The sequence below is a fragment of the Hemicordylus capensis genome, chromosome 1 (assembly GCF_027244095.1).
Source record: "Hemicordylus capensis ecotype Gifberg chromosome 1, rHemCap1.1.pri, whole genome shotgun sequence".
Lineage (NCBI taxonomy): Eukaryota > Metazoa > Chordata > Lepidosauria > Squamata > Cordylidae > Hemicordylus > Hemicordylus capensis.
Window position 1 is genome coordinate 132,021,905 of NC_069657.1, and position 24,193 is coordinate 132,046,097.

Below are 24,193 nucleotides of genomic sequence, written 5' to 3' on the forward strand. Positions count from 1 at the left end.
CATCTTTCAGATAACTTTACCATAATATCAACTCAAAAATACAAGTCAAGCTCATTAATCTTTTCGTTTTTCAAAAACTATTTAGCAGTGGATGCAGCCAGACCAAAAAATGCTGGAAAACTACAAATTTCAGTATGCTGGGGCTCATGAAATACCCAAATACTATGTGGAGGTGTACTTGGAAAACTAAACAGAAGTGCCTGTCTAATTCTCTACTATCCATTGTAGCATCACTGTTAACTAAGTTTTAAAAATAAATGGAGAATTTGACTTTTCCCAGATACTCTGAAAATAATTAAAGGACATGCAGAGTGAACTGTGTCACGGCTTGGAATATATTCTAGTATTTCAGAAAGACAGTTAAAATGAGAGAATGAGAGCAAGAAACTCCCAGTGGGCCTTAATACTAAGGATTTCACACTGATTCAAAGACAAACTCACCAATAATAGCCATATTATTAGGACATCACATTTAACTCACTTATCACAAGAAGGAAAGTAAGAGCAAATGAATACAATCCTAGCTCAAAAGCTTCAGCTCAGTGTTCACAAGCCCTGATTCTCTGTAAATAGTGCCAAACTAAATATGTGTACAATGACTTATATTATATTAAATTATTATTATTATTACCTGTAGTCCCTTCGGGGGGCTTCCTAAAGGCCGTGGGGGGTCTGCAAAGGTTCCCCCTCCCCCCACTAGCCTCTAGGGCCTCACGGACAATTTGAGCATGTGTGGTGGACATTTAAAAAAAAAAAATTTTTAATGGCCACTAAAAACTAAATGGCCACTGTGCATGCTCAAACAGACTCTGTGAGGCCTGGCCTAGGGCATCACAGAGGCCATTTGAGCATGCACAGTGGCCATTTTGTTTTTGGCGGCTATTTAAAAAAAAATAAAAAAAATGGCACCCCCTTCAAGTGGCGCCTGGGGCACGTGCCCTGCCTGCCCTACCTTAGATACGCCCCTGCACTGGAGGAGTCTACAACAGCCTAGGAAGACCTCAAGACTTATAGATGCATCTGCAATTGTGCAGAGATTTCTTCAGAACTTAGACTAGATGCAGTCTATCTCGTGCAGAGTTTTGGACAGACCAGAACTTAAACATTTCTGAGTCTGCAACATCTTTACAGGGTGGAATTAAATGGTCCTGCACATTGCTTCCTGCACTGTACAGTACAAGTGGAGTTCACTGGCCTACCAGAGAAGTAACAAGGCACTTACTGATACTGTAGGAAAATCCTCCTTGCTTTTAATTCCTCCTGTGCCTTTCCGTATCACTAGGGTTGTGTGGTAACTACAATGGAGAAACAACAGACGACTTCATGACCAGCATGGATATTATTGAAGGAACAGCACCTCTCTTTGTGGATTCTTGGAGAGCTGGAAATTGCCCCGCTGCCATAGAAAGAGATACAGATCCTTGCTCTATGAGTCAATTAAACAGTAAGTGAAATGCTTGCCTTGTCAGATGTTTCTGTGGGGTTGAGCAATAACCACACAAACATTAAATACACACGTGAAGAGCAAGATAGTCTGATCATGGATATGTTCCCATTATCAGACTTATGATATAATGACAAAACAATTAATAATAATACAGCAGCAGCGGCACCAACAGTATTTTTTTTAAAAAAAAAGCTAGACCCCTGTCCCAGGGAGCTTACAATGTAAATTATGACAATGTGGAGTAAAGAGAGGGAAGAGACTAGGTGAAGACAGGTGAGTAAATATGTGCAGTTACATATATTTATTTAGGGAATTTATGCTTCACATTGCTACTAAAATTAGATCTTAGGTCTTCATTACAGCTGAGAATACAACCTGCTTGCTTGAATTAACTGTACATATAAAAATCTAACCATAAATAAATACTACTGCTGCTGTGTTTTAATGCTGTATTGTTGATTTTAATTCTATTTTCAGGGATTTTATTGTTATATTTAAATTCTGCCTGTGGTATATTTAAACTGTTTTGGTATAAAATTTATGAAAGTTGGAATAAAAATCTAATCATAAATAAAATTTGTGTTAGTCCTCTCATCAACAAATGCTAAATGTTAAAGGGGGACATAATGCAGCAGCATTTAAAACTTCCTTGCAGGTTGCATCTTTTCTGGTGCCTCTCTAAAACATAAACATTTAGATTTGATCACTATAAACAGGCTACAAGGAATTCATGAATATTGGGTTAGAATTTACAAATGGTGGAAAATATTGCCTGAAATTTAGATGTTTCATAATGAAATGTAAAATAAAATTGGAATCCAGTTTACTTGAATACTGTCATGAAACCTTTTCTTGAGTATTGTTGTTTTCGTGAATATTGTCATGCACACTTTCTTCCCCATATGGCGAGACATTGCAAGAGTGCAGCACTACATGGATTCTGGCTTCCTTTGAAGCAGAGACCACACAGGAGGCTTATGAGGTCTTTGTAATATTTGGTTTATTTACAAAAGTACAAGTTGAGCCTTAGATAGAGTGGGAAATAGCAGAACACTCCTACCAGCAGCAACATGTTACATCAAATTCCAAAAGAGAAAACCCCAAGGTGCTTCAGCTATCTGCCTGGCTTCTCCATTACAGTCTTTTAAGCCAGATTTACTTTGTTTCACAAAGAAGTCGCCTGTCTGTCCTTGCTGCTGCTGCGACTACTACTAATATTACTACTACTACTTATTTTTATTTATTATTGTTGTTGTTGTTGTTTACACAGTCAGAAAGGTGTTATTGACTGGTTTGTTTTATCCAGATATCAAGTCCTTCCCAAGGACCTGGGATGGCTGAATTTTATTATCAATGTTGTTGTTGTTGTTATTAATATTAATATTAATATTCTCACTCACACACACACACACTCACACACACAGTCCACTATTCAGAACAGTTATGCCCTGCTTCAGAGCTATACACACACACACACAACACACACACACACCAGTGAAAATACTCTAATCAATGACGATCATTAGCTCACCTTAAAAAAAATCAGTTGGCCTCCTGAACTATTAACAAAGAAATGGCAAGTTAGAATTCATGACCACAAACCAACAATAAAAAACAAAATTATAGTCAATCATCACAATTCAGAAACTAGGCTACAAAAACTAACTACATTTTAATATCTCCACAGTTCCTTTGCCTTCATGTTGTCTAAAGATTGGTCCAGGAATAAATAAAGTTACCTAAAACCTTTGAATGTTTCTTTCCTCTAGAAATGTGTGCAGAGACCCACTGCTCCGTTCTTTTAAAGAAAGATACAGTATTTGAAAAATGTCACTCTGTGGTGAATCCTGTCCCATTTTATAAGGTATGGATTTTTATAAAGCACTCAGACACTTGATGGGGTGGGTACTTGGAATGGTTCAGTGACTATTATTATCTGGAATCTGATTGTGTCACAATGTTTTTATATAATCAGATATAGTATCACTGGTACCATTTCAAATGCCCTTGAACCACATGACCTCACATGATATGGGGAAGCAGAGTGAGTTAGGGAAAGGAAGATGAAGCTAGTATAATAGAAAGGTACCAGTGCCATGCCACAAAAAAATGTTCAGGTATGTAAACCCAGTCCATCAAGGAAGGGTCTCTGGAAGTTATTCATGACATTTGAATGCCAGAATGTACATTTGGGGTTATAACAAAATGTATATTTTGAAGTTAATTCTTCAAAAGGTCTTTGGCTTGGCATACCTCCAGAACTCTTAGAAGCAGTTCACTATTGTATTATGAGTACTTTGCCTGCTTAGAATAAAGATGTTCCTCTTTTCCTCTCTCAAATGTTAAATGGAATGATAGTAGAGAATGATTGCTTTGAGCAAACCTTTCAGAACAGTTTTATTTACACAGTAACAGAGAAAATAGTTCTACATATTCATTGCTTGATGACCACATCTTCAGGTAGTAACTTGCTTGTGTGAATGAGCCATCACAGATCAAACAGCAATGATGTCTATTATAAAGTGTAGTATTTGAAGTTATCTTATAATCAAAGTCAGTTCAAACATTCACCTCTAAGTCATCAAGACCTGTGTAATCAAGTGACACACATTAAGATTGTGTGCACAAGCAGCCATACCTGGATAGGGCTGCTCATGTGCACCACCAGGATTGAGGCCTATCCCAGCGCTGCCTCCACAGAAAGCCTGACTTTTGTACCTGGGCTTTTACCTGGGTTAGAGGGCACAAATGCCCTCTAACCTAGTACCAAGGTCATGTGTATGCTCAGGCTGCACTTATTAGCTCTGTGCTAAAAGTTCCACTTTTTTCAGTGGCTTTTTGAGATACTTCGATATATCCAATATTCACCAATGTTTATTCTGAGATGTATGAGGGAGCCATGTTGATAGATCTCGGTTTCTTAAAGGCTCACTTTTAAAAATAAATTTTAAAAAAATTACTTGGTGATCTTGTGGAACATCATTCTATGCACCCGCATGGTACATTTTGTTTTCCTCTTTTAATAAAAATTTTCTCTTATTTTTTCCTTTTGAAAAGCCTCCTGGCTCTATATAACTCCCAATGGTACTTTATGGTGAACAAAAGAACATAAGTAGGCTTTTCTTAAAGCCTTACTTTTTTTTAATTTTTAAAAAAACATTTGCTTTGTGATCTTGCAGAACATCATATGCACCCATCCCCGCACGGTGCAGGTGCATACGATGTTCTACAAGATCATGAAGCAAATGTTTTTAAAGCAAAAAGTGAGGCTTTAAGAAAAGCCTACTTATGTTCTTATGTTCACCATACACTCCTGGTTTACCGCTCTGGGACTGGTACACCACACACAGACTTCAATGGTGCATGGAAAAAATTTGGAAGGAACCAACAGGAACCCTATTAAAGCAGCCCTATGTGAATGGCACCAAGGTTTTTTTAAAATTATCTTTACTGTGCTTATATGTGGCTAATATATTACCTCATAACTTGCTCTACTTTACCCCACTTAATTCTGCGATTAAGCTTGCTTTCTGGGAAAGGCCCCAGGGAAATCCCCCCAAGGCACTGCACTTGTCATGCAGTGCCATATGGGATTTCTAGAGGTTGGGAAAATGAGTTCTGGCCTCCAGTGATCTGCACTGCACAAAGCAGCGTGGACTGTGTGGGGGTGTGGCAGTGCACCAAAAATGGAATGACGGAACATCTGGGTGAAGGTAGGTGAAACCCTGCCTTCCCCAGTGCCCGGGTCATGAGAAAATCAAAAATTTTAACAATCAAAAATTCTGCTATAGTGCTAAATGTTCCTGGTCTATTTTCAGAGGTGTGTATACCAAACCTGTAACTACGAGGAGACCTTTTCTTATATTTGTTCTGCACTGGGCTCTTATGTACGTGTGTGTGCCTCAATGGGACTCATCCTTGGCAACTGGCGGAACACTGTAGACAACTGCAGTAAGTAGCCTCTAACTGTGCTGGCTTCACTGGTACTGCTTGAAGAAGCTGACATTCCAGTTAGCACAGCTCCAAACCTAGATGAGCAGTCTTGTCATGATTTCTTGGATTTTTTATATCCAGCCCTGAGTACAAGGGCCAAACTGAACTCGACTACAGCCCCACAGTAAGCCGTAGCACTATTTTTAAAGGATTACATTTGGATCACTGATCACTCACACGCAAGTGTGAGCAGTACAACTTGTGAATTTTCATTTCATAGATGGAAAGGGATGAACCTGTATAGGTTTGCTGCTCCTATGACACAGCTTACATGAGTGGCTATGGAAGGGAGTGGCCAACCAATTGCTGGAACCAATGCAGGTTTAAGGGAGCTTCATTGTCAGATGACTTCCTGCAATGCTTCTAGTCACTGCAGCACCACCTGTAGTCCATGTGGCTGAAGAGCAGTGAGAGTTTGTGTTCCACATATGCTTCTGACAGGTTGTTTCACTGGCTGTCTGGTTGGCCTTTTTGTTACTGGTTTCTTGCTTAAGGGGGGGTGCAGGAATTAGGAGTGTTTAAGTCAAGGAGTAGCAAAATGTTTCTGAGCAGCAAACCCTAATTTTGCTCCTGTCTCCAATCTGCCTTCAGCTATTTCTTGTACTGGAAATCAAACATTCAGTTACAACACTCAAGCCTGTGACAGGACATGCCTGTCCCTCTCCCATCGAAGTCTAGAATGCCACCCCACTGACATCCCTGTTGATGGCTGCAATTGTCCTAAAGGGACCTACCTGAACCATAAAAATGAGTGTGTCCGTAAATCACAATGCCCCTGCTATTTGAAAGACAGGAAATTCATTCAGGCTGACCAGTCAACCATCATTGGTGGAATTACCTGGTAAGCATATGTACAGTAAACTAAGATGCTTCCTGGGTTTTGTGGGCACACTGACATTTGCTTTTTACATTTTTCTTTTTAAAATCTGAATTTGAATTACATTTATTTTTAACTGAGTGGAATTCTACTAAAGTAGAATAGGGACAATTATGTGCAAGCACTAGCAAATGAGGAGAGTTGGGGTGGAGATAAAGAATGGTGCTTGGTATTTTGTCATCCCTGTGTTACTTCTGCGTGAAGTAATAATCATGTCCATTAAACCAAAGTTGGAAAGCAACTTCTGCTTTAGTATAGTACAAAAGGTACCGGCTTTGCTTCTCCACTGTAAAAAGTAGAGCAACTCTTTATTTTAAAAAATACATTAAGAAATTATTTGTGAGAGAGTAAAAATTTATGGCTTTCAGGAAGTAATAATTAATGGAATTATGTCAGAGTGGGAAACTCCTAATGTTAAACTCAAAACAATCACTCCAAGAAGAGTAGGAAAAAGGGCAACCATAATCTGCAGCCCTCCAGTGATGGAAGGAGGGCTGAGGAGGGCAAAGGTCTGCAAGAAGCCTTCAGGGTCCCTATACGGAAGATTTATTTGCACAATGGACTGGGCAAGGAGGAAAAGGGAGGCGTGATTTGCATGTCTCTCCTCTCCCTCCAAAAGCCCTTTACATTTGTATAAATAGGTTCTTGAGAGCTGCACGCTATTTATACAAGTGTAAAGGGCTTTTGGAGGGAGAGCAGAGACACGGAAATTACTCCACCATCTCCCCCACACCACGCTTCATGCCCGGACCACTGCACAAAGAAACTTTCAGTGTAGGGACACTGAAGGCTTCTTGCAGACTCTCTACCCTCTTTTTCTCACTGGAGAGCTGTAGATCATATTGGCCAAGAACAACAACAACACTGGAAGTAAAAATAAGAAGCTCTATACTATGTGCTTCCTTAGTATATTCTAATATTTATTTCTGATTCTAGCTATTGCATTAATGGGAACCTGAGTTGTTCTGGCAAAGCTGTAGACCCTGCAGGTAAGGGTTTCACTTTACTTTCTTTTCAAGAGCAAATATTTCTGCAATGTCACAGACATATCACTTCAGAATTGTCTGTTTTCTTTTTATTAGAAAACTGCAAGCCTCCCAAAAAATATATATCATGCTCATCACCTTCAGCAAGCAGATATGGAGCTGCCTGTGCACCAACTTGCCAGATGCTGGCCACTGGAATTGAATGTGTGAGCTCAGTACCCTTGTTGTAATCACTGTGATGTCAAAAGCATACCAGAAATAGTTGTACTTCAGTTGTAAAATGTTCCCATTCTGTGCAATCCATGCCATAGGTCACTATGAAATGCAAGGTGTCATGAAACATTTATAGTATGTCAGTAGTTGACTACCTGTAGACATATAGCTGTAAAAATGATTCATTCTCCATGTTGCAAAACAAAAATAGTGGTAAAATAGAAAAGAATAGCAGCAATATTCCGTAACTAACCAGGCCATTATTGGGTGGGGCAGTGTCATCAAAGGGTGCTGCTTTGAGCGCTATGATGACAGTGTTGCTTTCCACAAGTGAGAGAGACAAGAGCTTTCTTCCCGCTGTGGGGAATGCGGAGGAGAAGCTCTTTCCCACCTCATTTATTTTATTATTATTATTGGTCCATATGATGTGCAGTGCAATGCTGGTGTTAGCAATTGACACTGCTGAACACATAAAAGTCATCCCAGTGGTGTATGTGGAAGAGCACAGTTGCACAACTACTTAAAACAGCATGCATATACTTGCACAATGGAATTTACATTGGAAACAGTGCAAGTTCCATTGTGCAAGTGCACATGAGCTGTTTTAGATAATTGCACTACTGCTCTCTTGGACAATGTTGCAAAGTTGACCTGTATGTGTGCAACAGCACTGGCCAGTCCCAAATGCAGTGTTGTGTTGCTCATCATGTCAGCTACTTTTGTTATTTTAGTGTTGTAATTTTATGGTGAGTTCTAGTTTGTTAGCTACTTTGATCTCCTTTGGGAGGACAGGGGGAGATAATTCTTTTGAAAAATAAATAAATACAAATGTATATTATAGCTCAATTTGGGAGTTTTGCAACCCTGCTGCCACCACAAACAAGGGAGATGAAGCAAGCTCTCTGTTGTATACTATCCAGTAATCTTTTGCAATTTGTTTGTTTGGACATTTGTCCCATGGAGATCCTGTAGAGAGTGTGGGGGAAAGGAGTCAGAAATGAAAAGGAAGGGAAAGGAGAAGGAGAAAATGTTGCTGAATAATATTTTAGTTGAATCTACATAAGATTTCATTGCATGTATGAGGGAAGCAGCTATAAAGCACTCTCTTCCCACTTCCCATCCTATCAGCCACAAAGTGCAGTGAGAGCTCAGTAACTGAAAGGTTGCCCAGGAGCATTTTCAGACACCAGACTTTACCATGAGTTTACTGCGAGATCAAAGTTGCCCAAAAAAATAAAAAACCAACACAAGAGTGGATTTTTAAAAAATCCCAGATATAAATTGGGCTACACTCTAACGTGCAATGAAAAACCCAAATCATGTGTTAAGTACTTCCTGATAGCTCGCAGGGACTTTGGGATAAATCTGGCTGTGTGAACGCAAACCCTCCATTCCGGAGGAGATGTGAACTAAAAGCCCTGTGTGAAAATGCTGCTGGAGCATATGGACCACCATAATCCATCTGCTTCACACTGCCCCTCCATCTATAGACCCCAAATATTACCTTGGTACTTTTACTTCATTTTTGTGTGAGGCTATCATTTGCAGCAGTCACTCAAAAGTTTAGATCAACCCCTTTAGAGCAACTATCATTCAACAGTTTAGAGTAATCATTTGGGCTGATTCTGGGCTGGATTTAGCATATCTAAATGTATACTACTACTACTACTACTACTACCACCACCACCACCACCACCCTATAGCTCAATAAAGACAGATTTATCCATTCAATAGGCATTCATCTTGTCACATTCAAGTCGTAGTATGTGACTAAGTTTGGAACTTGCTGATCTTTTCCAGGTCCCCAACAAATGTGAATCTGGGTGTGTTTGTGCTAATGGACTGTATGAGAAACTGGACGGTATATGTGTGCCACCTGATGAGTGCCCTTGTGAATATGGTGGCATCTCATATGCAAAAGGAGAGGAGATTCACACTGAATGTAAGACCTGGTAAGACTTTCTGCTTCTATCCACTGGTCTCCATGACCAAACTGTGCAAGTACACAATTAAAATGATTGTTCGTAAACCTAGATCTGAGCATCTGCATATTGCTATTTACATACATTACTACTGCCAGGTGTTGAATTTGCACTGAAATACAACTAAGCTGGATATTTCATTTCAGGAAATAAAGCTGATGTTACATCAAACAGTCAGGGATGCTTACACTGCAGTAGTATGCTAACTGTGTGTCTTTGAAAACTTTCTGACAAGTTTTTGTTCCACACCAGCACCTGTACAAGAGGAAAGTGGGCATGCATCCAAAATTCCAGATGCTCTTCAACATGCAGCCTTTATGGGGAAGGTCATATCACTACTTTTGATGGACAGCGCTTTGTGTTTGATGGCAACTGTGAATACATACTTGCTATGGTAGTATCACTTCTCTTGCACTTTTTAAACCATTTTCTGGACAATGAATTAGTGTCTTGAAAATATGACATTGGTAGTTAAAAATAACTACTTTTGAATCAATGTAACAGTACAGATAAAGGCTTGTATTCCAATAGTCCTGGCTCTTGAGGTTGTTCAAGTGGCTCTTGAGGGCAACCCATATTTATCCCAGATTTGTAGGACTAATCATATCAAAGCGGGGGTAAGCCTTTATGCATTCATTGCCTAAACTCCATTACTGCATTTCAAAATAATATTAGGAAATATATTTCCTAATATATTTTCATAAAAAGAAATGTAGGAGCCTGCAAATAGTACCCACACATCTTTATGAAGCTCAGATTGTACAAGATACTTTGCATTTTCTATCGGCAGAATATCATTTCCTTTACATACACAATATGGGCAGTGATCTGGTTGTTGATTCTTCGACATAAAATAAGCTAAGGAGATAACACCTGATGAATACAATTTTCCCCCTAGCCAATAGCATGATGGATGATGTTTTGTTTTGTTTTTAAATTGAACTATCACAACACCTATGACTTACACATTTCCAACATTTTTTAAAAAATCCTCTGCATTGATTTGGTCTAGTTTTGCATTTCAAAAAGCAGACTGAACTGTATAATCCGGTTAACTGAGAGAAGCCATCTTAATGGGTTGATTTCTAGCACTAGGAAGTCTCTAAAGTCATACATTTGTTTTACACACATACAAACAGGGATGTAGCTATAATTGAGCGGATGTGTTCAAAGAACCTGGGGCCCACAGCTCCTGAGGGCTCTCCCAGCTCCACCCCTCCCTATTTTCTTCATTATCTCATTCACTCTGAGGGGCTGCTGGGGAGAGGGGTGAACACGGGCCCCCTCTCCCCTAGCTACACCCCTGCATGAAACACTTTTATTTTTACAAAGGGCTTTACAGATATAGCCCAGTTGGATTAAAATAGGATATTGTGGAGAGATCCCATGGTTAGATGGGATTTTAAACCCAGATATCTAATTCTACACATTAGCCCTCACTGTATTTCTATATATGATTTCTTCCCCCATATTCCTCCTTTCTCTGCACTGGGAGAAGGAGGAGGGTACACCAAGAAAGTTTGTGTTCAGTCTCACATCAAGGAACTCCAAGGGGCCTCCAGTGCCATGTCCCCATTCAGACCATATTTGGACAAAAAATAGCCTCCAATTTGTTTTGCTCCAGATCTCTGAAATTCTGCAGAAGGCCCTCATCTGTACTTTAAATCCTCACATTCATTTTGCTACCCTGAACACTCAAATGATGTTCTGACTGTGTCTTTCCTTAGGATGGCTGTGGCATGAGTGGTTCTCACCATACTTTTAAATTGGTGACTGAGAATGTTGTCTGTGGAACAACAGGGGTCACATGTTCCAGAGCAATCAAGATCTACCTTGGGGTAAGGATAACATTGTTATAAGCCTAATAGAGGGCATTGATTATTGGCCAGTCTCCAACCTCCCTTGGGTGGCCAAGGAAATGGTGGCTGATCGACTCCATGAAGTTTTAGAAAGATACTGATTACCTTCCATTTCAAACTGACTTTAGAGTGAGCTATGGGGTGGAGACAGCCTTGGTCAGCCTGATGGATGATCTCTATCAAGGAATTAACAGAGGGAGTGTGACTCTGTTGGTTCTTTTGGATCTTTCTGCGGCTTTCGATACTATCGACCATGGTGTCCTTCTGGATTGCTTGGGGGATTTGGGAATAGGTGGCACTGCTTTGCAGTGGTTCTGTTCCTATTTCTCCAGTAGATTCCAGATGCTGTCACTTGGAGATAGTTGCTCTCTGAAATGAGAGCTATTGAATGGTGTCCCTCAGGGCTCCATCCTATCTCCAATGCTTTTTAACATCTACGTAAAACCAATGGGAGTTATTAATATGCTGATGACACCCAAATCTATTTCTCCATGGCATCATCATCAGGAAATGGCATAGTCTCCCTAAATGCCTGCCTACAGGCAGTAATGGACTGTATGAGGGATAATAAATTGAAGCGAATCCAAGCAAGATAGAGGTACTCACGGTAAGGGGTCATACTTCAAGGAATGTGATAGATCTTCCTGTTCTGGATGGGGTTGCGTTCCCCCCACCTGAAGGAACAGGTAAGTAGCTTGGGAGTGCTTCTGGATCCAAGCCTTACTCTGGTTTCTCAGGTTGAGGCCATGGCCAGGAGCGCTTTCTATCAACTTTGGCTGATATGACAGCTACGTCCATTCCTTGAAGATAATAATCTCAGAACTGAGGTACACTCTCTGGCTTGACTACTGAAGTGCACTCTATATGGGACTTTGTATGTAATTCAGAAACCTCAATTGATTCAAAATTCAGCAGCTAGATTGGTGTCCAGGGTTTCTCAGAGAAACCATATTATGCCTGTTTTAAAGCAACTGCATTGACTAACCAATAGGTTTCCAGGCCATATACAAAGTGCTGGTAATTACCTTTAAAGCCCTAAATGGCTTAGGGCCGGGTTACCTGGGAGAGTGCCTTCTTCTGCATGATCCCCACCACACATTAAGATCATCAAGAGAGGTCTGACTCTGTATACCACCAGCTTGTCTGGTGGTGACTTGGTAGCGGGCCTTCTCTATAGTCACTCCTGGGCAGTCAAATGCACTCTCTATAGACATACGTGGCTTAGCACCCTTACCAGCCTTTAAAAGAGGCCATAAGACACACTTTTAAGCCAGGCTCTTAGTGATCTCTGAATGTTTTAAATTTTAATTGCTGTTTAGTTTTTTTAATTGCTGTAATCTTTGATGGGAGTTGTAGTTCAGCAACATCTAGAGCCTCTCAGATTGGGAACCAACGGGTTATTCAGAAGAGGTGTATTAGCTTTCCATTGTGAACAATGACTGGCATATTATGACCTATGCACACATATGCACATGTCTCCAAATACAGGACTAGAGCGGGGAAAGGGAAGAGTGCTCTATTGAATACTAGGGCAACCCCCTCCCATAGAATTGTGGATGATAGCTGATATCCAAACTAACACAATAGTGCTTTCTATCACGCAGGGGAGAGCCTGATTTTCAGCATTCACCCCTTGCCTCTCTAACCACTTGTAACATCTGAAAAAGATGTCCCCAGAGGTCTCCCAATCCTCCAGAGCATAGTTTCAGGAGGCCCAGGTGCCTATAAAGGGAAGGAGACCTTGCCAACAAAATCACTCTCTCTCTCACACACACACACACACACACACCTCATGCAAAAGAAAACCCTGGCATATCAATGCAGAGTTAGACTGGATGTTGGCCAATACTTAAAATATTAATTGTGACATTTTAGAATTTGCAGTGGTTCTATATCCAGCACAAGAATATCTGCTTGAAATTAAATCAGCATTTCACGTTTTAAATTGCCTACAAAAGTAACTTAATCCTGCTTTAAAACTAGACATTCTTAGCATTGTTACAAGAGGAGAGACAGTTGTATTCAGATATTGGTAGGTAGTTTTTAGGTAGCTTTTGCTATGTAAACTGCTTTGAGAATGTTTTGATGAGAAGTGGAATAAAATAATAATAATAATCTATTCACACACCATTTTCCTTGTAGAACGTGACAATCACTTTGGGAGACAGAACATACAGTATCTCTGGTGCAAATCCTCAGGCAGAGTTCTTCATAAAAGATAACACACTCCACTTGATCATCGACATTGCAATCCCTGGAAAATACGATATTACCCTTATTTGGAACAAGCACATGAACATATTCATCAAGATCTTCAGAGAAGCTCGGGTAATCTGAACTACATTCCTCACAGGATTTTCTTCAGCTTTCTTGGAAAATATATTTCCAGTGGCATAAAAATAAAACTGAATCGCAGTCACAACACCATCATGTTCCACTGTAAGCAAAGATCTAGGGAGGTTTATCACAACATGGCTTCTACAGTACAGAGACATTCACTATTTGTAGCTCTGTATTTCTCCTCCAGATTTATTTTTTTTAAAATGCAAAGCACCCATGGGCAATTCCATGTTGATCACAGAACCTGGGAAGGAACTGTTTAACCCTTTCCTTACCAGCAATTTCTTGGCTCAGAATAACCCCACAGCTGCTGTGCTCTGTGAAAGGGAAATGATATGGAGGGAAAATGCAGAGAGGAGTCTTTGAACAGACAAATGAGTTCGCATGCCCCCATCCACCTCAGTCATCTATTTCAACATGGCTACTTTGCATATAAAAGAGACCAATTTAGGAAAGTTAGAGACAGATCTATATCCAAGATAGCCATATAGAGCAAAGAGAGAAGTGGCTCCCACACAACTCTGTGGGTTGTGCCTTTATGCCTGCTAACCCTGGTTCCAGAATAGAGAGCCATACTTGTATTTTAGATTTATGAGGATGCAAGTTGCAGAAACTGACTGACAACCTGTGTAAAGAAGTGTGTTAGGAGGATCTGTGAAGATGCACTGGGAGCCCTCCAGCAACTTCTCCAGTGCTCCTGCGTATGCACTGTTAGTACTTATGAACACTGCTTGCAATCCAGAAGTGCTCTCTAGTTAAGAAACACATGACTGACCCTCAGCAATGTGTTTCCATTCTTACAGAGCACTTTCAGAGTGTGTACAGTGCTCGGAAATATTAGTCCTCTTGTACAACAGCACACATGCAGGAGGACTAGGGGAGATGCATGAGGGTTCCCATTGTATCTTCACAAACCCTCCTAATATTCATGCTTCATTAATCAAGATATCAGCCACTGATACTAACCACCACCCTAGAAACTGATTCTAGAAAGAGAATCAAGTCAGGTTTCAGAAATCATATGGATTGCTATAGCTGCAGTGGTTAATTTCTAGAAGATATACTGTACACAGATGCTTATGTGGGTATTTGCCGGAAATCCCTGGAAAATCCCTTTAGCTTTAATTGAATGTCAGTACCTTGGGGAGCTATATAAGAAGAACAAATCCCTTCTGTCTCAATGGGTTATAGATACTGCTCACCAGAGCTACCTAGCATCTGCTCAGAACATTTGTTTTCCACTAGATCTGGAGTTGCTATAAATCCACAAGGAGGTTAGTTAAAGTCACTATCTGTCCATAAATATAGTCAAGTGTTTACATTGCTCCATATTAATACACTGCCCTCAGCTGTTTTGGAAGGAAGATGTAACTGTATTCTTTATGTAAATCATTTGTGCCCTTGTGAAAGTGAAGAAACAGAAACTATATCCCATATTATTAAAAAAAAATCCCCTTTTAAAATAGATTACCCACGTGTTACTTGTTATGCAGATTCTGTAGAGGGGAAAGACTTGTATCACCTTTGATTGCTCCTTTCCCAGTGAGGTCATTGGACTGGTATACAACTATTTTAGTTATTGATTCACAACCCTATGTAACTAGTTCAGGTGCAACATTTATATTTTCAGTGCTCAGAAGTATTAGTCCTCTTGCACAACAGCACACATGCAGGAAGACTAGGGGAATTGCACAAGGGCTTAGTGTTATGAGATTGTAGATCTCTTTGTTTTGGGAATACGAAGGTGTGCAGACTGTAAATAAAATTTGAACTGCCAACTTTTGAACTTCCAATAAAACTGCCAACTTTTCTAAAATCTAGGATCGGCTCTGTGGTTTGTGTGGCAATTACAATGGAAACATCAGAGATGACTTTGAAACCCGGAGTAAATATGTGGCATCAAATGAACTGGAGTTTGTGAATTCATGGAAAGAGAATCCCCTGTGTGGAGATGTGTTATTTGTGGTTGATCCGTGTAGTAGGAATCCCTATCGCAAAGCATGGGCAGAGAAAAAGTGCTCTATCATTAACAGTAAAGTATTTGCTGCCTGCCATAAAAAGGTAAAAGCATGCAGTGGGCTTCTATGTCGTATATCATGTGTTTCGTGCTTTGGGGTAGTAAAAGATATTCATACACATGTGTTCATGCAGTGGGCCTATATGGCAAGCAGTCACTTAAAATTTGGTGGATGAAAAGCATTCAGTTAAAAAACTACCTCTTTGTTTTCAGTTCTGTTCAATATTTCAATTTATTTATTTATTTGATTGATCGATTTCTGCCATCAGTATCTTCTGTATCAAAATGTTTACTTCATATGCAAACATTTTACAGACTAAAACATGTTTCCTTACTTTCTTGTTGCCTGTCTAATAAAAGTGGTATATTTTTCAGATGAGGTTAGATTCTGAAATTAGAATATAATTGATGGGTTTCTTAATCAGAATACAGACTTATTCCAATCACAATGCTTGGTAGCATTACAAAGTGAGTGGCATGAAGGAAGTTTTTCTAGGGTGCTTGGGATGCTGCTATTGCAGAGTTCAAGGCACCAGGGAGGGAGGCAGTTGCACAGAGAGGCCTCCACTGAGACCTTCCTGCTGCCACAACCAATGGCAGATAAGTAGGAAAGGAAGAGGAGTTGGGAACTCATCAAAATATTGAGGGAAGGCACTGAGGGGAGTGCACAGACAACAGTTTGAGGTCAGGTCCAAATTCAGACTGGACCTCAAACTGCTGTCCATCACACCCCTAATCTAGACCCCATCAAGCTCCTAATGATATAATCAGGAGTGCAATGAAATTCAAGTTCCAGGCTAGGACTAAAAATCCAAGCTATTTTCCAAATATCTGGAAATTAGCTCAGTTTTCAAAGCCCAGTTGAAGGCTGCCCATCACTATTTCTTAACAGAGCAAATTGTGTTATAGATAGGCATTTTGTTCAATTAGTGGTTATTATTAAACACTTAATGTTTCTGTCCCTGCTACAGGTGTACCGTGTGCCTTATTATGAAGCTTGTGTCCGGGATTCATGTGGATGTGATACTGGAGGAGACTGTGAATGCATGTGTGATGCCATTGCTGTGTATGCAAAAGCATGCTTAGATGTTGGTATCTGCATTGACTGGAGAGCTCCAGACTTCTGTCGTAAGTTTCTGCTTTTTTAAAGTATGATGGATTTCCCCCCTCCCCAGGTTTAAGTTTGAGTATGCAGAATTCAATAACACTCCTTAAATTTATTGATTATCAAACTTATAGAGAAGGATGCATTATGTCCTTGGAGCACTGCTTTTCAAACTATGAACCCTGGTCCTTTACAGAATTTAATTGGGGGCATGGTCACCCCACTGTTAAGATAATAAATAGTGGTGGGAAGCTTCCACCAAATACAGCTTGTCCACTATAGCAATCTTTCCTTCCAGTGTCCACAGGAGAGTATTGATTTCCTTCTATATGAAGTTGCAGCCACAGGAGAGTTTTGAGTCTGCATCTTAGAACATCTCCCAAAATCCTCTACTATGCACAAAGATTCCTCAGCAGACAATCTTATTGTTATAAATCTGTCAGGCTAGCCAGACGACGTGCCACAGAGACAGAAGCAGAACAGCAAAATTCAAAAGGAATAAATTCTCCAAACCAGGTCCAGTCCGAGTCAGTCCAATAAATCCAACAGAGCCCAAAGCGAAATCCGTGGGCAAGGTCAACACAGTCCAGGGTCTAAACACGGTCAAGGCAGTACAGGAACACAGCCGATTAGCTCGCAGGAAACTGTTGTTGCTATCAGCAGGGTAGCTATGTTACAGGCATCTCAAATAGGCTGAGCCCCCAGTGCTGTTAATTAAGAGTTGCTGAGTCAGCAGCTTTGCCTGTTGTTCTACGCATGTGGCTTCTTAGCTCTTGTTATCTCTTGGATCAGCGCCTCTCCACAGCTGCGACTGGTTGTGCCTCCTCCACAAGAGCTGCCTCACCCGGCTCTAACTCATCTTTGACTGCCTGTGCATCAGACCCACTCTCCTTTGCAACCTCTGGTCCTTGCCCACCCTCCTCTGCTGTCAGCTCTGTCTCTACCTCCAACTTCTGCTCGGAGTCTTCCAGCATGCTCATGACACTTATGTGGAAAGGTTCCCCTGGGCAATTTGAAAACCACTATCCCAAAATATTAAAAGTAGAATTCTGCACAGATGTGTATACATCTCAAGTCAAATACATCCAAATCTATCTGACCCACCACAAATGACTTGTGGGTCTTTTGCTAAGACCTTTTTCATTCTTTAAAGAAACAGTGTATTCAGGGTTTGATGCAGGGACAATCATGAGGGGTGAGTTAAAGTGACACAGGAAAAACACCATTTATCAATATCCCAAAACAGTGTACAAAGGGACCATAGGGGTGTGAGGGGGTGTTATCTAGTGTAAAAAAAAATCTTTTAAATCTACAATATAAATAAGAGGAAACAATATACTGTTCATCTGGCCAACTTGACTTCCTTAGTCCTGCAGGGAGCAGCTGCCCATTTGTCAAACTGTTGCTGCCATTTACATTAGGGTGAACTGTGGTGTGTGAATCGGTGAAATAAGTCCTTAGCCTCCAACAGTATAGTCAAACTCCCTGTTAATACGCACTTTTTCATAACAAGAGAAAGATTTCAAAGCCATTTCATCAGATTCCTTTCATCTTTAAACCAACCTGCCATAAAGAAAAACACCATGCTCAGATTAGACTTGCAAAGTCATTCCCCTCTGACATGTTCTTTTTTTCTTCATGGTGTGCAAATTGATAGATTGAATAATGAGCACCTTCTCCCCTATTATAGCGGTCTACTGTGACTACTTCAACTCCCACGAGAAGACTGGCATGGACGGCACCTATTATAACTATGTTAATGAATTAAATTGCACCTGGCATTATCGCCCCTGTCAGTGTCCATTCCAAGTACAAAACTACAAATATGCCAACAGTGAAGGTAATACTCTTTATCCTTTTAAAACAGAATTGGTAGTACAGTGTCAGACAATGATACAACAATTACTTTTCACAAAAGATTTCCACACAAAGCTTTCTTAAAGCTACTTTTACCCATTAGCAGTTGAATTTTGTCACTATCATTCACATATTATTTCAGACACCACCAGTCCAAGTATTGCTGGGCTCAGCAGCTGGCTTCTGTGCTGCTTCCTGCCTTTGACGATCACAACTCACAAAAATTTAGCCAAAACTCCAAATGTTTTTCCCCAAAAAACTCTCCTGGATGTTAGTTTGTAATCTGATCCAACAATGTCCTACCATATCATCACTGCTGTTGTTGTTTTGTTTTGTTTTGGTCATACCATTGGCCCACATGCTCTGCATCCTTACAAGCTCTGCCCTCTCAAGGAGCTGAGACAGTAGATATGCTGCAGGCTTCTTGCCTCTCTTCACAGCACACAGGAAGAGGGATTGGTAAGTGGTTTTTGTTTCTCTCCCCTTCCTGTAAAAGCCTGTTCACTGCCAGGAATATGACTCTTAGGACCGTGGAGCCCTCAGGGACATATTCCTGGAAGCAAAAAGAGCTTTTGCGGGGAGGGGAAAGAAGTGAAAATCACTCTCCAGTCCCTCCCCTCCGTACGCTGCAAGGTGAGGCAAGCCTGCCCTGCAGAGCATCTAGTGTCCTGTCTCCCTGAAAAAAGTGGAGCTCTTGCTCTTCTCTCATAAGACTGCAAAGAATGTGAGCCATTATATTCTCACCAGTAACTTGATTAGTGATTATTTTGTTTTATTTTGTTCTGATTTGTATCAGCAAACACTTTCAAATAGTTGTTCAGATTCTATTCATTGCTGGGGGGAATTAAAAGTTCAGTCTGATTTTCTATTCAGGTTCAAGGCTGCCTCTTCCTTGGTTGTGCATAAATGAAAACAACCATTTGAAAGTGCAATGAACATAAAAACAGCCCTGCTGGATCAGGCCCAAGGCCCATCTAGTCCAGCATCCTGTTTCTCACAGTGGCCCACCAGATGCTGCTGGAAGCCACAGGCAAGAGTTGAGGGTGTGCCCTCTCTCCTGCCATTACTCCCCTGCAACTGGTTCTCAGAGCCATCCTGCCTTTTGAGACTGGAGGTGGCCCACAGCCCTCCGACTAGTAGCCATTGATGGACCTCTCCTCCATGAAGTTATCCAAACCCTCTTAAAGCCATCCAGGTTGTTGGCTGTTTTCTGGAATGCTTTCTGGAAACATCATATTTTCAAGTGTTAAATTAGCAAGAGACTGTCCCACCATAGAAGCTAATAGAAAGTAGGCAAGATCCACTTTAATCCTTTGCAGAAAATAATAGCTTTTAATTCTCATGGCTAGAGATTTGGAGATGGGAAGAAGTGGATCCAAGACTATTTGGACCTATAGTTGGTTCTACAAGATGTATTGAAAAATGACCCCAAAAATCTTTCTAAAGCCTGTTTCTTTGATATAAAACTTTTATTTTAAAAGGAGTAAATAATATATTCTTCTTTTCCACCTAGGCTGTTACAATTGTTCACAGGATGAATACTATGATCATAAGCTGAAAACCTGCGTACCTTGTCATAGTAAGCAAAAAAAAGTTACATTCCAATATCTTGCTCGCAACAATTCCAGTATTAGAAAGGGCCATTTACTTTACAGTCAATTTACTTCAAGAGGATTTAGTGTGTTCCTAAAAGCTGCCATCAGTTTGTGACCCTTTTCTCATTGATCGGCTGCTCTTCCTTTTAAGAAATGTACTGTCTACTGTGATTATCCAAAGTTCAGATAATTTCGGAAGTAGCTGTACGAAGCAGCTGACAGAAATATAGTAAAACAGCAATTGAATAGTTCTTCATGCATTGAAAAGTTATTTTCCTGCTAACACCGGCTGACATTCAGACTAACGCTGCACTAGTGCAAACATGTTGTAAACATGTGCAAACATGACACTCCTTACTGTCCCAATACCATCAACAAATTAGAGTTATTTCAGATTCAGCAAATTCCTACATAGATGTCACTTCCATATAGAAACACCACACATATACAAGTCTGCATACATATACTAAGCCACAATCTGCTGCATCTTCACAACTTACATGCACACTTGCATAAATAGGGCACATGTTTTGCAATGCATTCTGGCATTCACATGGTTTCCCACCACTGAAGTTATTAGACCTGTGCATAACCGAAAATATTGGATTCAATCCAATAATTATTGGAGTCAGATTTAGGAACCTTTACAAATATTGGATATCTTATCATTATCAGATTTATGATCAGAAATCCTATAAAAATTGGAAATATTCCCCACAGAGGTCTATGGGAAAATAGGAAAAAATCTGAAGTAAGGAATAGCTGGGCTCTGTGGCAGAGAACTCTGAAATTTGGCACACATGTACTACTCAATGACAGAGAATCATTGCAGAAAAGTGATGTCACATCTGAGACTCCACCTTTGATTTTTAAATTGGTTAAATAAATTAGATTGGTTAATCATAAATAAATGCATGGGCAGGCAGATGGCAGAAAAAGCAGCCATTTTCCAAATCTGATCAGGGGGCAGGGAAACTTGTTCTAAATGCCAGAAGCAGGCTGTATTTTGTATTTCCGGTGCTATTTAGTGTTCCGATATTCTGATATTTTTCTGATATTTTCTCCAGTATTACCAAGAGCAATTCCAATGATTCTAATATGATACAGACTTCTAAATATATTTCCAGTATATCCAATATCACCAATATCATTCAGATATCGATACTGGGTATATCTGACTGCACAGTCCTAGAAGTTATGTACATATATGGAACCAACATGTAAGAAGCATATTGGTGTTCCCCAAGTTCTGAAGCAGTCTGCTTTTATAAAACATTTTCTATTCAAAATTAGACTCACACATTAAAATATATACCTTTTATCTATTCACCAGATTTCACAACTACTCCATCACCAGTTTCTACAACCACCTCATCACCACCAACAACTAGTGAGTAACATATTTTAAAATCTTTTAGCTGCTGTGACACATTCAGAGAATATTCATGGTACTGTGTTCAGCTTAAATGGAATTCTTAAATGGCCTTCTAGCGCCATTGTTACTGAACTCATGAACTGGATGAAAGAATAGGCATGGGATACAGTTGTGTGGCAGGGGCAGCCCAAGACTTTCAGTGCCTGAAGCAAGGTGCCAAATGTTGCCATGCCACTGCCACTGCATCTGCCCCTCTGTCAGCCACCATCAGCAGCAGCACCAGAAGCTGCTCCAAATACCCCTTTAATGCCTCAGCATGTTCAATTTTTAAAGGAGGAGGGGGTGAAGGTTAAAAATGCACCACTTACAGAAACAGGATATGCATGATGGTGGTTATCAAGTGCCCCCCCCCGCCGCCACCACTAAAGTTATATACATATATAACATATAATAAGCATATGGTTGGTTCAAAGTGCTGAAACCCCCTGCTTTTATAGAACATAGTTTGTTCTTGATACACATTAAAATATACATATTTTCTCTATTAACTAGTTTATGTGACCACTCCATCACCAGTTTCCACAACTACCATATCACCAACAACAACAGGTGAGTGCAAGATTTTTAAACGTGTATTTAAAAATATTAAGCTCTGAATTGTGCTTACAATCTGTATTATGACCTAAAATATCCACTTGCAACGATTAACCCAAAATAACAAAGAGCAGAAAACTCAGACTCTCTGCCCCAGTAAGTGAGGAGATCCATATAGGGAGTCAAACTTCCAGAGATGGAGTTGCCTTCTGGATTGGGTTTAGAAGCTGAGAAGTGAACATCAGATGTGGATGAACACCCCACACATGTGAGAGTCATCTATGCTGCATGTTATAGATGGAGATGGACTTTCCTATCCATCTTGTGATGTGGATGAGATTGCCAATGCATTATTACCTGCAACTATTTCTGGACTGAGGATTTAATATTTCTTTTAATCAAGGACATCTGCCATCTATATTGTCTCTCCATGATATATTGACTTAATTGATTTTCCATCTGGTATCTTTCATACCATAATATATTAACAACTTTTTATTTCTTTGGCAGTTGTGACACATTCTTTTCAGACAGGTAACTATTTTCATGATAATATGTTCAATTGAAACAGAAATGAAATTCCCTTTTGCCCTCTAGTATCTAAGCTTGGCAGTTACTTAGCTCATGAACTGAATGAAAGAATAGGAATGAGATACATTCATGCTGTATTTACCTGAATCCAAGACTAGGTTTTTTCAAAGTTATTTGATGCTAGAAATCAGGGTGTCATCTTAAATTCAGAGTCCTTTTCCTTTTGGGTAAATGTAGGTATAACCTGTATTTAACCTCTGTTAAATGTTAAATAAATGTTAGGGGATAATCCTAAATTCGGAGTCATCAAACTGGGATAAATATAGTATGGACAAAGGCAGCCCAAGAATTTTGAGTGTTTCAATTTGGTCACAAAATGTCAACACTCCTTGCCAAGTTGCCACTGCATATGATTCCTTTTCCTTTTCCTCTGCCTCCATTCACTGCATATTTGTGTTTATTGTCCTTAATGCAATATAAACCTGTAGACAGAGAGAACCTTGTTATATTATGAAATTAACTAGCTGAACCCACACAGAGCATCTGTGCACTAGTAGTTTAGTTGAACACCCCCCCACACACTTTTTCTGTTAGTGGTGGGAACATTTGTCAACTGCTGCCCCTCCCAGCTGCCAGGTACTTTTTGCCTGCATTTAGTTATAACCCCCCTCTAGTTGGGCTCAGCCATCTCCCCCCCCGCCACCGACATGCCCTGCTTTCTGGCAGGCCGGCCAGCCAACCAGCCCCTCCCCCCACCGCCATCCCCCCAGCCAGGCTGTCCCAACGCCACCTCCCACCTCCTCCTCCTGGTGGCCAGGCTAGGCTGGCCTGCCGCCACTTCCTCCGGGCGGCCAGGCCACGGCCGGCCACCGCCTCATCCCGGCAGGCGTGCCAGGGCCAGGCTGTCCCACTGCCACCTCCTGGCCTCCCACCTCTTCATCCAGGTGGGCCAGAGCCAGGCCATCCCGCCGCCTCCTCCTCCCAGCCGCCTGGGCTTTGCCCACCGGCCGTGCACCTCTTCACCCTGGCAGGCGGGCCAGGACCCAGCCATCTCACCGCCTCCTCCTGTTTACTCCTCCTAGCTGGTGAGGCTTCACAAGCTGGCCGCTGGCCGGCTGCCCACCTCTTCAACCCAGCGGGCAGGCCAGGGCCAGGCTATCCCACTGCCACCACCCCCCACCTTCTCCTCGTGGCCGCCCACCTCTTCAGGCCGGCAGGGCCCTGCCCGCCGGCTGACCGGCTGCCTCCTCCTCACCCTGACCTGCCTTATCGCTCACACAGCACTTTCACTCCCTACTGCTTTCCTCAGCATGAAATCTCATGAGATAAGGTTCTTCTCCACCCACTAGGGATGTGTGAATTGGCTCTCCCACAAGCTGGTTTGCACTCAAGCCAGCTGGTCTTGAAGGCTTGCTCCTAGGA

At 40.9% G+C, this 24,193-nt stretch overlaps 1 protein-coding gene across 1 annotated transcript in view; it reads left to right on the plus strand.

The window, feature by feature from the left end:
- Positions 1-23,853, plus strand: part of MUC6 (mucin 6, oligomeric mucus/gel-forming) — a 59,268-nt gene extending 35,415 nt beyond the window's left edge. The window contains exons 16-33 of the mRNA XM_053248355.1: positions 1,283-1,444; positions 3,217-3,311; positions 5,266-5,398; positions 6,032-6,281; positions 7,254-7,306; positions 7,400-7,509; positions 9,317-9,468; positions 9,751-9,892; positions 11,226-11,336; positions 13,500-13,685; positions 15,519-15,758; positions 16,686-16,842; positions 18,510-18,659; positions 20,190-20,255; positions 21,605-21,661; positions 22,199-22,255; positions 22,751-22,774; positions 23,498-23,853. Of these exons, the coding sequence (XP_053104330.1) occupies positions 1,283-1,444; positions 3,217-3,311; positions 5,266-5,398; positions 6,032-6,281; positions 7,254-7,306; positions 7,400-7,509; positions 9,317-9,468; positions 9,751-9,892; positions 11,226-11,336; positions 13,500-13,685; positions 15,519-15,758; positions 16,686-16,842; positions 18,510-18,659; positions 20,190-20,255; positions 21,605-21,661; positions 22,199-22,255; positions 22,751-22,774; positions 23,498-23,853 (2,501 nt within the window). The remainder of the gene's footprint in view (positions 1-1,282; positions 1,445-3,216; positions 3,312-5,265; positions 5,399-6,031; positions 6,282-7,253; positions 7,307-7,399; positions 7,510-9,316; positions 9,469-9,750; positions 9,893-11,225; positions 11,337-13,499; positions 13,686-15,518; positions 15,759-16,685; positions 16,843-18,509; positions 18,660-20,189; positions 20,256-21,604; positions 21,662-22,198; positions 22,256-22,750; positions 22,775-23,497) is intronic.
- Positions 23,854-24,193: the final 340 nt, after the last annotated feature.